We start from the raw sequence: 13,598 nt of genomic DNA, 5'->3' as shown, positions 1-13,598 counted from the left end.
TTATATGGACCTCTGAGGCTAGGCAGTGCCGCCATCCACATCCAAATTGCGGTCACAAAGTCCTTTTCAGTCTTGATGTCACGAGATTGAATTGAGGGGTGGAGGAAAAATATGTTAAAATTTTAAATAGAATTTTCTTGGTATTAATTTGTGTCTTTTGCTGCTGAACAGGCATAACATAGCCACCAAGAGCTGAACGATCAATTTTTACAAAGAACAAAAATTGTGTGTCTGGTGTCTTCTGGGTGATTCCAAAACGATGAAGCACTTTCTACCGAATTCAAGTGGTTTATTTAGCTTGCCTGCATCAGTACAGACTCAGGCCTCAGTGCACATCTGTCTTTGTTTTCATCTCCCTTGGCTCCATCGTCTCCTAGTACCCTGGTTTCATGTTTCACGAAGTACAGTCTATCTCCTCCGGGTGTGTGGTACCCTCTTTATACAGTGCAGTACATTACAATATAGAATTTTCCTCATGTCTCTTTCATCATTTTAGCGGAAATTTTGTTGAAGTGGAAGTCACCTTAACACTTTTCAACTCTGTGCACTGTTGCAAGCATGCTCCTTGCATGCCCCGAAGCATGAAGGCCAGCTTTCTTGCTGTGGCGAATGGTCTTCTATTCTGAGCAGCACATGTGTCAGAGCACTGGTCAGGCTAATAGGCCCTTTCTGTTGTCCAGCCGGAATGGCATCCATATGTTCCGGAGCATGGTCACTACTTGGAGCTGGCATTTGGCTACCCAGAGGTGTTATGGCCCTGGTCAGGATTCCTGTCTATCCACTTTGTGGTGACTGCAGAGGCTGCACAGTGGGAGGGCATTGCCCAGGGACATGTGTCTCTCACTGTTGAGTCCTCTCCAGGGGTAAGTGAGACTGCTGTGCTCTGTGCATCCATCTTATACAATTCTTACAAGCAGTAGTGAATATAATATAAGTTGAGCCCACTTATAACAATACTGGTTATAACAATATATTGGATATAACAATGGTCAGTCGTGGCACCATCAGCTTTGCCATGTGTTCTATGGTAAAATAAACTGCTTATAGCAATGCAGTCAGGGCACATTATTGGTTATAACAATTAAATCTGGTAATTGAGTGTCAACCATTATAGAAAAAAAACCAAGGAAATGCTACAACCACACCAACAAAACCATGCTTACAACACAAAAGCGTGCGCGTGTGGGGCCGACCAATGGACTGAGCTGGCGCAGCAATGCCACGAAAGCAAAAGAACCCGTGAAAGCGTTCCCCTGAGCAAAAGGCCCATGCAGAGAAGAAAGTAGGGAGCATGGTAGGGAGCCTTGGCGGAGCAGTCCATTATTAACGTTTCCGAGGGGTGCGCCGCTCGCAGAAAAAAAAATGTGAAGATGCATTTTTCTTTCTTTTTACACTCTGAGCTACGGCTGGCTCTGGCGGCGCGTACGTTGTCCCATCTTCCGCTGTTCTTCGCTAACTTCCCCACGGTCCCCGCTTTATACATTTCCCATGTCCCAGGGGCAGGCGTCATCGCGTCAGGAGAGCTGCTGCATTGCTGCATTGGCTACGCACGCCATGCGTACCCCCAATCAGTCGGTGCAGTGCGCGTGCGTGCAGCCAGCGCGGTTTTTCTCACGTCAGCTGTCGCCGCACCCTTAGTCCTGCATGCTTCTTGAATATCTGATAAGAATCACTTCCGGAAAGCCGGCTTGATTCCTGTGATATGGAGGTGTGCGAAGCACCCAGGGGTGCAGTGATGGTGGTGCTTTGGTCATCGGTGAACGGTGAACATTGTTCCGGTTCCCTGAAGTTCGAATTAATGACCTTTTACAGGTATTAGGACAACCAAACCCCACCGGGTATTTACTGTCAGTAAATGCTCTGAAGTTTGTCATCTTTTCTTTTTTTTCGGCACAACCCTGTTATAACAATTATTGGTTATAACAATGGTATTTCCTTGGCACTTGGATATTGTTATAAGTGGACTTGACTGTTATGAACCAGAGGCTTTGCAAATATTGTGTGGTCTTTGCTGTGGTAATGGCCCATGAAGGCTGCTTTCTGTTCTGTAGTGTAGTGTGCAATCTCTGTTTCATTTAATATATTTTTCTTTTTTGATTTGTTTCATTTTACTCATTTAAATGGCAACTCTGCTCAAATGTCATCTCCGCAAATGCAATTGTAAAATGTTCTAGGAATATTGAAATACTATTCCTGGTGATGGTAATTTTAGGGTGTGCAACAATCGCACAGTGGCTATTAAAATTGATGAATATGACATTGCCAGCCTGTTATCAATGTTGGTAGTCTGAATGGCAGAGAACAAGCTGCCAAAAGTGACGCTAGAAATTTTCACTTTTCTTTTTAATGAGCCATAGGCATAGTTCTCATTGTGCCTTGCTTAAACGGCATTTGCTGTAGCATTCTTGGCAAAACACCACTATTCATTGCTGGCAAAAAAGAACAAGCAGACTACACTGCATTTGAACAACTGGTACCCCAAAATGTGAGTCAGCTGCCAGCGAGTCTATAGTTCATTAAGACTAGCAATTTATGGCAAAGCGTGCTGTTCTGTTCGGCACTTACTGTGCACTGTGCAACTTAGACCTATCATCCCATGCATTCTTTCAGGGCGCAGATACGGTAAATGGTGGATCAGTGCTCTATGAAAGGTCAGCTGCAGTAGGCCTCTCATTTTAGCACACATTAGCTGGCCCAGTCTACGTCTTTCGTCAGCAAGCTAGGGCTGCAGGATGAGGAGGGGAGCCTCTCCACCCCCCGCATCCCTAGCTTACCGACACTCAACATAAGTCAGTACGCACATATCGACTTATGTTTAGTGTTTTATTTTATTTATTTTTATTTTTTTGCAATGCCCGTGAGTTGGGTAGCAGACAACTTTTATTCAGGAACCAGTCACGCACGGAAATTCCCAGTAATCGCAAAATAGCTGCCACTATCGTAGCTGCTGCTGTTGGTACATGCGTCACCAAGACACGCCATAGAATACTTAAAGTTAAGAGGGGACACTGGTCTTGAAAAAAAAATTGTTATTAATGAAGTCACAGTTACGAAATTTTCAGGCCACATGTATTTTTGTGCACTGATTCTAGATATTTCATTTAATTTCATGTAAAACAATTCCTAGAGCACTTGTGCAATTTTTATGCAAGTATTTTGGGAAAAGTTTTGAAGAAAATTTGCTGCAGGAAACTTGCTGAAATGCATGCCACTGGGTTCTCTTGACACCAAGGAATGCAATAAGGGTAAAATTATCATCCTGGCTATCATAGAACTTGAGTTATAGAGTTTTGAAGTTGTCGCTTCAGAAATGAGAAGAAAAATGTGTATTCCTCTTTCTGAAGTGGCACCTTCAGTACCCTATAACTCAAGTTCTATGATAGCCAGGATAATAATTTTACCCTTACTGCATTCCTTGGTATCAAGAGAACCCAATGGCATGCATTTCAGCGAGTTTCCTGCAGCAAATTTTCTTCAATACTTTTCCCAAAATACTTGCATAAAAATTGCACAAGTGCTCTAGGAATTGTTGTACACGAAATTAAATGACTTATCTAAAATCAGCACACAAAAATACACGTGCCCTGAAAATTTCATTACCATGACTAGATCAATAAAATTTTCTTTTCAAGACCAGGGTCCCCCCTTAAGGGGAGACGCGGGTCTTAAAATTAATTTTTGTTAATAAAAATATCGTAATGAAGTTAGGTGTGTATCTGTGTTTCTTCCTCCTGTTTTCAAAAATATAATTTGTTTCAGTATATCTCAATTAGTTCCCATTATATGGGGAAATAACTTAAGCCTAATTAGTTACATTCTTAAAAATAGTTAAGACACTTTTTTTCTACATTTTTTGGTTTCAATTAAAATGGGACTGTAGCCAAAGGTCTGCCATCTGGAGCTATCCTAATTATATTGTTGTTGAAATACATCATCATATAAAAATGTAAAATTTTTTTCAAGCACTATAATTATGAAGTAGAGTTAGGTGACATTATGGTTCACAAATTAAGAAATGTTTGACTCAGCCAAACAAAAATAGCATAGCTCCACAGTTTAGTTCTTTCTTAATTCAATGGTCTGTGATTAATTGAAATTGCACCATAAAACATAACAAAAACTTCCGTAAGGCTAGTCATGCTGGCAAAAAACACGAAGCTGAGAAAATCGCATTTCAAGTGTGCACGCCAGCTATTCGAAGGTCGTTGTGGAGGCCTCAAAAAACAGCAGAATGCGGACGTTACAAAAATATTTTACAGTAGTGAGTAGTACCAAGTGGAGGGGACAGGGCCCAGCTTTCAAACTAAACTATGATGGCAACAATCGGGGTTGCGGTCGTGGGAAATGATGAGCACTAAGTACAGTCGCCGACCAATTTTTCGGACTCGGCGGGACCTGAAAAATGGTCCGAATAATCGAACAGTCCGAAAAATCCGTGAACTTAAAAAAAACGAACTTTTCAGCGAAAAACCGGCTTTCAAAATCGCGAAAATCGCCGCTCCCCATGTTCCGCCTACAAGCGATAATATTACACTCTATCTGAGTCATAACCATGCTTTCTTCATGTCCGCAGCCTATCTCATCATGATACCAGATAGTGGGGCGCAAATTTCCGGAGCCCTTCACTACCACTACGGCGTCCCTCATAGCCTGAGTTGCTTTGGGACGTTAAACCCCAATAAACCAAAACCAAGATAGTGCGGCGCAAAGGGCGCGCGATCGCATTGATAATGGTACAGCGGGACAGCTGCAGCGTCCACTGCGGCTTGGACGACGCACCCCGCGGTGCGTGAACTTTAAAAAAAAACTTTTTTGCGTAAAACCGGCTTTCAGAATCGCGCAATTCACCGCTTCCCATGTTCCGCCTACAAGCGATAATATTACACTCTATCTGAGTCATAGCCGTGCTTTCTTCATGCCTGCATCCTATCACATCATGATACCAGATAGTGCGACGCGGCCGCAGTCATGCCGCGAATGAATGCACTCGCTGCGCGAAGCAAGAACAGTCTGTTTGCATGGGGCAATAACGTTCGCGAAGACCGCGAGCTAACCCATGGGTAACCCGCGTGAAGACCGCGAGTGCCTCCGATTGCAGTCCCACCCTCGCCCCCGTCTACCGCGTTTGCTGTCCCGCTGTACCGTTTTCAGTGCAATCGCACGCCCTTTGTAGGCCATCTCGATGGCAATGGAGAGCATCTCATATCTCGACGATAGAGAACAAATAGCCAAACCTATCCAAGCCAGTCCGACTGCGCCCGCCGAGCCGATTCCGTTTAAATCCAAGATGGCGCCTTTCGCGGTGGTGGCAAACGGTTTGGTAGTGACAGCGATGCCCGCTCGCGTCTACATTAGGCCGAAATAACAAATTTTTGGTTGAAAAACGATCACTGCAATATTGTTGGCGTCTATTTTAGTCCGAAAATTCGAACATTTAGACTCCGCAAAGTCCGAAATATCGGTCGTGAAAATGTACGCGTTCTTATGAGGTGCTCGACAGTTCCTCAGGGATGTCCAAAATATCGCGCTAGTCCGAATTATTGGAGTCCGAAATATCGGTCGGCTACTGTACTGCCGCATTTCTCTCTGAATTCTCGGTTTCTGGGCTTCGCAGGCGCGAAATACTATATAGATATTTTAGTAGTTGGAGGTCGAATTTTGACCTTAAAATTTTTTAGGCAGGTACTTTAAATTGTATCATTCCTGAATATGCCATTTTTGCAAAATCGAAATTTTCGCATTTTTTTCCTCACTTCAAGACCCATGTCTGCCCCTAAGCGTTCACTGCCAAAAAGTCCACTGTTACGAATTCCGAACTAGATTAATGGTCACCTGAGTCCATTCTCTCCGAATGTACATTGTAAACAAATCTGCATTAAGCGAAGTTCGGTAAAAGGCAGTGACTGGAAGATCAATCAAACATGGAAGATTGGTATGTTATATCTGAATATCTGCTGTAACTCGGTCCGCTGTAACAAGATTATGTTGTATATTGAACACTTACAGTCCTCCAGTGCTATATCATCCGTCTGTCCATGAAATAAATGGTATCTTACTCATAATGTAAACACATACATGCAGCATGCTACTCACAGCCAATATGATGAAACTTCGGAGGCAGCTTCTTACATCATTGACCACACCCTATTACTAGTGCACTCCAAAGTGTCTCTGTTTTGGTTTCACTTAATATGCGCAAAATATGTCCATTTTAAAAACTTCACGCTAATTGATGACAAATGGTGTGTTTATTTGGGTTTAGAACAGGTCTATGTTGCTGACATTTAAATTTTTTTCAGAAATAAACTCTTAAATCAAATCTTGGTGCTAGTGTCCAAGTTGGAGAGTTTTCTTTCTTTTTCTTCATTTTTCGTGTGCTTTTGTTGTAATATTCGTTCTGTTTTGCACTCTGAACTGCTGTTTGTTTGGCTATTTTCACTTCTTTTCCTTTTCTCACAGCTGCTGCACAGTTTGTTTTTTTTGTCGTTGCTTACCAAAAAGATTAAACATTCTATTGGTTTTATTTTAGGAAGGAGAAACGGAACCACGACGATCAAACCTAAAGTTGCCTATCAAGGCAAAGATTATTCCTACCCCACCTCGCAGGTAAATTTTTTCCTCATTTTCTTCTCTCCTGTGTTGACATTTAAATTTGTGGGTGAGCGATTATTTGGAAACAAATTATGCGTTTTACTTTTGCTTCTCTTTTTTTTTTTAGCAAACGCATCCTGTGGGATCAGTATCACAATTTGCGCTATCCGCCTGGCTATTTTCCAAGAGACAATCTCAAGATAAAAACTGACCCATTAGATTGGTAAGGTCACTTTTGTAGTAAACACTTTATTAGCTTAAACGTTGACATAGTGGTCCACTAAACTGGAAGAAGATTGCCTTGTAAATGCCAGGACAGTGTTGTATGGCTTGTCATTTTCGCAGATTGAGTAGCATTTAATAACAATATAAAACCAACTTTCCGTGTTGCTCACATTACAGTGGTCATATAGTGTTGCCACGTTTTGAATCTGTAATCAAAGCAAATGATGGAAGGAGTGCATGAGAAAACTTTCTTTATTTAAAGGAATGTGATCTCAAAAAAAAAAAAAAACTTGAATGCTACCTTTTTTCATTATTAAAAATGCCTCAGCTTTTGCTAACACATGATTTTAAACTTGACTTAGCGTTTTCTTTGTATTTTTAGGAGTGGAGACCATATCCACACGAACTTTAAGGATATGTACCAACATTTGCGAAATCATGGGTACTATATTGAAGTTCTTGGTAAGTAGTGTATTTGCAAATTGTATTATTTTAGTGTATTAGTGTATTAAATTGTAGTGTATTAGTGTATATGACTGCTTTGCAAAGAACCTAAGTAAAGTTGTATGTCCTGAGAAAAAGAGACAACATAAATTGTAACTTTCTGTTCTCCAACTGCAGGTTTCCCGTTCACCTGTTTTGATGCACAAAACTATGGTATGTACTTTCAGGCTTACTTGCATAGTTGAAGAGCCATTAATGTTTTCTTCATTTTAGGGGTATATCCACTGACACAAGTACTGACACTTGTCTTGCCTTTCATGTGGTTATGTAATTTCGACTTTCTTTGAAAATGATGCTTGCCTTTTTTGTATTGGGAAGTATTTATAGAGAAAATTGATCTCATCCAGCACCTTTTGACTTTGGGGACTCATCATGCCTTCATTTGTATGCAATGGAATCTCGATGATAGGAATCTCATGGGGTCGTAAAAAGTGTTCGTATCATCCGAAACAAACAAAATCTGTATACAAAAGTACGGAATATTCATTAGTTCAGATCTGTTTGCAGCTGATTGAATTTATTTACAGCCTTGCCACCACTCACTGCTCGCAGTGTGTGCCACGCGAATGGCGATCACAGTGTCGGTGATGCACAGGCCACGAGCCACCTGCTCACTCACACCATCAGCGATCTCTAACTTCTAGTGCATACCACACGACTGGCGATTACGGCATCTGCGATGTGCAGGCTGCGTACCATGCCTCGCTGCTCGTGCTGCACGCAAGACTTCTGGCGCTCGCGCTGTTGGCTGGTAGTGCAGTGCTCAAGGATGCAGTTGCAGCTCACACATTCATGCCATTGATAGTGGCGCGAGGATGTTTGGAATGTTTGAAATTCTGCACATTGTACTCAATGCAAACCGGTCAGGAATTTATACAAATTCATGTTATTCCAAAATTCATATCACCTGTGATCATATCATCGAGATTCTGCTGTGCTGTTTACAGCTGCTTCAAATTTATGACGCATTTGAAAGCAGCATCTGAAAGATCGAATATGAACTTGTATACAGTAAAATCTCAATGATACGAACACGGTTGATCAGCAAGACCATCATACCGTCTGGATCCAGTACGTAACCTAGGTTTGCATCTTTTGACCAGGGCATACAGGATGTCACCTGTGAATAGTCTCTATGTAGAAACAAATGAACCTTCACTAGCTGACAGAAGAACCATGCTTACATGTTCATACATTCTGAAAATCCGTTCGTTACCGAAACACATCTGTTACGCAATAGTTACAAAATGCCCTTCTAGAACACTGCTTAACAACAAACCGCAAGCCATCAGACAACTCATACTCCATTTTGAAAAGCAGTGCCAGGAATTCAACATACTGGATTCACTCCTTGATATTGCACAGAGACCTGATCCATTGCCACCTTGGTACGACCTCCCTGCTGTATGTGTCCTCACATTAACACACTTTTGTAAAACACAAACACCTCATGAACAATCATACAAGAGTTCGTAGCACTGAATGAGAAATACTGTGATTATGCAGCATTTTATACAGATGGTTCTAAAACAACACTTTATGTTGGCTGTGCTGTAGTAAAAGACAAACGAGGAAAAATAGTAACGTTGCATCCGTGTGCATCAGTTTTTACCGCCGAATGTTACGCCGTATCCCTAGCTGTAGAAAAAATACTGAAGAACAACATTAAAAACAGTATAATTTATACAGACTCCCTCAGCTTACTTACATCACTACATGCCAGAAATACAAGGCCTTTAATAGGTGACGTAGTCCACGACGTAGTAGCAGCCAAAACATAAGGACTTAAAATAAATTCTTCTGGGTACCAAATCACGTAGGAATCTGCGGTAACAAGAGAGCCGATGTATGTGCCAGCCATTTGTAATGCTAAAATACATTAAGTGAAAATGCTGCATAATGATACTGTAAAATTTGTACAAAGTACTGAAAAAAAAAATTGCAGGGAGCATGGGATAAAGAAGTAAATAACAAGTTACACCTAGTAAAGCCAGTTATAGAAGAATGGAAGACATGCACTCATCAAGAGCGTTTCATTGAAGTAATTTTATGTCACCTTCGTATTGGACATATGCACTTAACACATAACTTCATTCTTGCAAAGAAAGACAAACCTACATGTGCACATTGTGGAGAGATGGCCACCACAAACCACATAATAATATCCCCTAGAAAACTTGACGAACTTAGAAAAAAGCATTTTCCATAATTTTATGACAAGCACAACCCATTACGGCTTTGCTTACTCCTAGGTGAAAATTCAGTAGTCAAAACCTCTTCTGTTCTTTCGTTTCTAAAAGATGCAAACGTCCTGAATCTGCTGTAGTGTTTAAACTTCCTCACACAAAAGACATATTAAAACTTGCGGCGCATCCCTAGCTGCCTATGTGCCATAAACCCCAACGCAACACAACACAGAACACTGTTGATACGAATTTCAGTATGATATGGATTCGTAAAATTCCCTGACCAGACTGCATTGTGTACAGTGTGCAGAATTTCGGATGTTCAGAATATTTCCTTGTGCCACTACGGATGACACGAACGCGCGAGCCATGACTGCACTCTTGAGCACTGAGCACGGCCCATACATTGCCGACACCGCAATCTCTAGTTGTGCAGTACACACCGTGAGAAATGAGCGGCGGCGCACGGTTTGCGCATCGTCAACGTCGCGATTGCCAGCCAGTCGCACTGTGTGCAGAGTGTATAGTGAACGGTGGCCGCGCAGCCGTAACTATAAATCTCGCCAGCTGTGAACTGATTTGCGTTATTGCTATTGCAACTTATTATTATTGCTACTTATTGCTTTGGCATTTTTTATGCTTCTGCGTATGAGTTTTGTTCATTTTGGGCCATACGAAATATCGGATGAAATGAATTTTTTCACGACCCCCATGGCATTTGCATCATTGAGATTTTACTGTAGGTGGTAGTTCTTGTTCCGGACTCGGCAAAATGCCTTATGCTTTTTTCTAACTGTGCACTTATCATAAATTGCAAATAGGTCATAGAAGTGTTGTTAACTGATTTTTCTTTTTCCAGTTATTTTGGAGGTCTTCACTTGTGATGTTAATGCTGTAACTTTGGCATCTTGCTTTGACTTTGTTTACTTTTTCTCAAAGCCTATAAATAGTAACTATGGTAAATAGAGTGTGTTGGCACCTGCCATCGGCACGTTAACAGCTGTAGTCTTCGGCTGCTGAACGCTAGCTCACAAGTTCAACTTCAGCCGCATAAACCACATTTTGATGGAGGTAAAAGGCAAAACTGGTGCACCATACTGCTCTGACTGAAATTAATCTAGTTGGTCACTGTGGTGTGCCTCGGCTCCAGTGTTGCTTTAGCATGTAGAACTTCATCAACTCTTTTCTTACTGCTGTAAAGGAGGCACTTCATAATGACAGTTCTTAGTGGCTTAAGCCACGAAATCTTGGTCGGGGAAAAAAAAAAAAAACACCCAAGCCGAAGTCAGTATACTGAAGTGCAATTTTTCAGGTGTACATAGAGTGGCATTACACTTTTAAAAATGGCCACAAATGTGTTGAATGAGCTGTTTCACTCTATTGATCAAATTGATCTAATTTGATAGATGCAGTAAAGAAAGGGAAAATTTGGTTGCCAGTGTTGATGTTGCAGAATTAGGCTTGCACTTTATTGCTACTGTGTTTTTATTATGCTTTTTCATCAAGTTCGAAAAGTTGTTTTAAACTACAGTAAGATTAACTTAGAGCGTGCAGGTTCTTATGAAACAGTCTTCCTGAGGCACTGAGGCATTTTAGAGGCAGTGGTGGGAGGCGTTCTTCATTATGAGTGGTATAACAAAAGCTGAGACAGGGTGTTTTGATGTATTCCAGGAACTTTGTTGCTTGTTGACCTTGAAGAGGAATATTTCCCTGAGGAGCTGGCCAAGCTGCGCCGTGATGTAGAGGCTGGGCTGTCCCTGGTGGTGTTTGCTGACTGGTACAACGTGTCTGTCATGCGCAAGATAAAATTTTTTGATGAGAACACACGTCAATGGTGGATGCCTGATACAGGAGGCTCAAATGTGCCAGCCATCAACGACTTGCTCACTCCTTGGAACATTGGCCTTGGGGATAATGTTTATGAGGGTGAATTCACCATTGGAGACCACAAAAGTGAGCCATCCTTTACCATTTTACGGCAGCCTGCAACAGAAGCATGAATATCCATATTTTGTGTTATGAACATGCACTGCAACTGAACATGTATGATGTTCTCATTATGAATGGGGTTCTTTTCTTCATCCTGCATTTGTTGTTGTTGCAGACTTGGTTTTATAATTTCTGTGGGATGCTCTTGTCTGGTTATCACATTTTGTGCCCCTTATATGCATTAGCGTAGGTGTAGGTCATCAAAAGGTGTTAGAATATGGAAACATAAAATTCTTCTTTTACAGTCACTGTTAATGTGGCATTGTCATTTGGGGGTAAAGCTTGCTAGAAAAATTTTATTTGCAAATTTAGGATTGGTGAGCCATTTTCATGGTGTCATCTGTACAGTCCCTAGGGGTTGTGCACTTTGTGCCCAATGCAGGTGACAGAATGACAGCAAGTTAGGGTGGCACATATGCTATATTAATGAACTGTTGCATAAAAAATGTCTTGTACAAAAACTGGGTTCTTCTTTGACATTTTTCACTCCCTATAGTGGTCATGCTCCAAAAAGGAGAAAAGAAGTGTGAGCGATGGTATTCAACAAAGCATTTTAATTTATGCGGGCTGGTGTGAGTGCATTTTAGTGCACAGTGGTTAGAAAGAATGGTAGAGTAAAGAAGTATTATAAACATCATGTACTGTTGCGTTCAGTATGACATGCAACATGTCTGCAGTGAACCAACTGAAGTTTTCATTTTATAGTAAATCAGTGTGCCTTCACATGGAGTACCCAATTTGTACAAACATTCGTGTACTTTGTGATTTGCATCGATGGCTAACTGTATCAATATTCAGTACCACTGGGCTTATACTGCTTCGAGAACTGAGCTCCTACTTCACCTCGTGCGTTGCAGCTCATATTGAGCGCGATGGTATATATTGCTGCTGATAAATTCTTGTTTATTTAATTGAGACTCAGACTTATGCAAGGGAGGAGTGTTCGAAGTGTATTATAAATAGAAGTCTCCCAGTATTTTATAATACATCTCTGCTGAAAACAGTGACTCCTATATGAAGTTGCAGTTATTTAGTTTGTGGGTGAAAGTTGGTCATGGCCAATGCGTGGTGTGTTGCAAACCTGGAAACACCATGAATACCTTGTCTTTGGTTGTTGGGCTGGCTGTCTAGCAGCTAGCTCTTTTGCAAATACAGACAGCTGCTGTTGTTATGTTCTCCTAACTGAAAGCCTCTCCAGACCAAACCAGTTATGCCCTGCAGCCTTTGGCATAAGTACTAGTAGGTCTTGGAAATCATCAGCATGAATGCTTGAGTTGTACTGTTATTGCAACAGTAGGCAACATATACTTTTATTTCATTTCTCTGTGAAGATTGGCACTGCTTGCTTGCTAAGAAGGGCAGCCGGCAGCATGCCAGTGACCTTTACAGGGCAATGAAATATCACAGACATGTGCCGCCCATGTGCGCCTGTTTACTGCACTCACAGCTGGCCGCAGTGCTGTGCAGGTACTATGCAGTCATTAGCAGGTATCTTCGCAAGCTTGTCAGTTCCTGATGCATTGTTGTGCGCAGCACTCCCAGTGCTCTCTGAGCACCCAGTTTCAGAATCAGTTGGGGGAAAAAGCAGGGAATTGGTCTGTGAACATCACAAGACCTATAGCCCTTCAGCAACTCTGTAAGCTTGATTAGTTCCTAATCAGTGCGGTCTTTTGGATTGTGATTTCAGCCTACAGAATAAAATCAATAACTGTAAATTTATTTTACATAATTTGACTAATTTGTTGGGTAATCATGATAGCAGTCTCTTTACCTTGTGTCCGCTAAGCCTAAGGTAGCATCCACATGACCACCATCATCACACTTTTAACAATTTTTAATAAAATAAAAATATTATCATGTGTGTCATAAAGCCTGCTTATTTGAGCACTCCTCTCGTTGGTCTCACAGTCAAATCTCGTGTGGAAGCCTGTTACAGGCTACTGCAAAGCTTGATAACCTGTATGACCTTGGGACAGTCTTCCAGCTGCTCTATCAGGGCCACAAAAATAAACGGAAGGGTGTAGGGGATGACAGAGATAAGGGGAAAAGGAAAAAAGTGAGTGACAAGACGAGCGCAATGCATGCATGGTGTAAGTATTAGCG

The 13,598-nt window shown here is 41.6% G+C and overlaps 1 protein-coding gene across 2 annotated transcripts in view; it reads left to right on the top strand.

The window, feature by feature from the left end:
* Nucleotides 1-13,598, top strand: part of S1P (membrane-bound transcription factor site-1 protease) — a 56,307-nt gene that overhangs the window by 22,313 nt on the left and 20,396 nt on the right. For both annotated transcript variants that reach the window (XM_089581920.1, XM_089581919.1), the window contains exons 15-20: nucleotides 681-863; nucleotides 6,530-6,606; nucleotides 6,719-6,814; nucleotides 7,199-7,278; nucleotides 7,438-7,473; nucleotides 11,178-11,459. In XM_089581920.1, coding sequence (XP_089438046.1) covers nucleotides 681-863; nucleotides 6,530-6,606; nucleotides 6,719-6,814; nucleotides 7,199-7,278; nucleotides 7,438-7,473; nucleotides 11,178-11,459 — 754 coding nt within the window. The remainder of the gene's footprint in view (nucleotides 1-680; nucleotides 864-6,529; nucleotides 6,607-6,718; nucleotides 6,815-7,198; nucleotides 7,279-7,437; nucleotides 7,474-11,177; nucleotides 11,460-13,598) is intronic.

This window comes from Amblyomma mixtum, chromosome 3, assembly GCF_055824585.1.
Source record: "Amblyomma mixtum isolate Tamu chromosome 3, ASM5582458v1, whole genome shotgun sequence".
Taxonomy (NCBI): Eukaryota; Metazoa; Arthropoda; class Arachnida; order Ixodida; family Ixodidae; genus Amblyomma; species Amblyomma mixtum.
The sequence above is the reverse complement of the archived record's forward strand: the minus strand, read 5'-3'. Positions and strand labels throughout refer to the sequence as shown.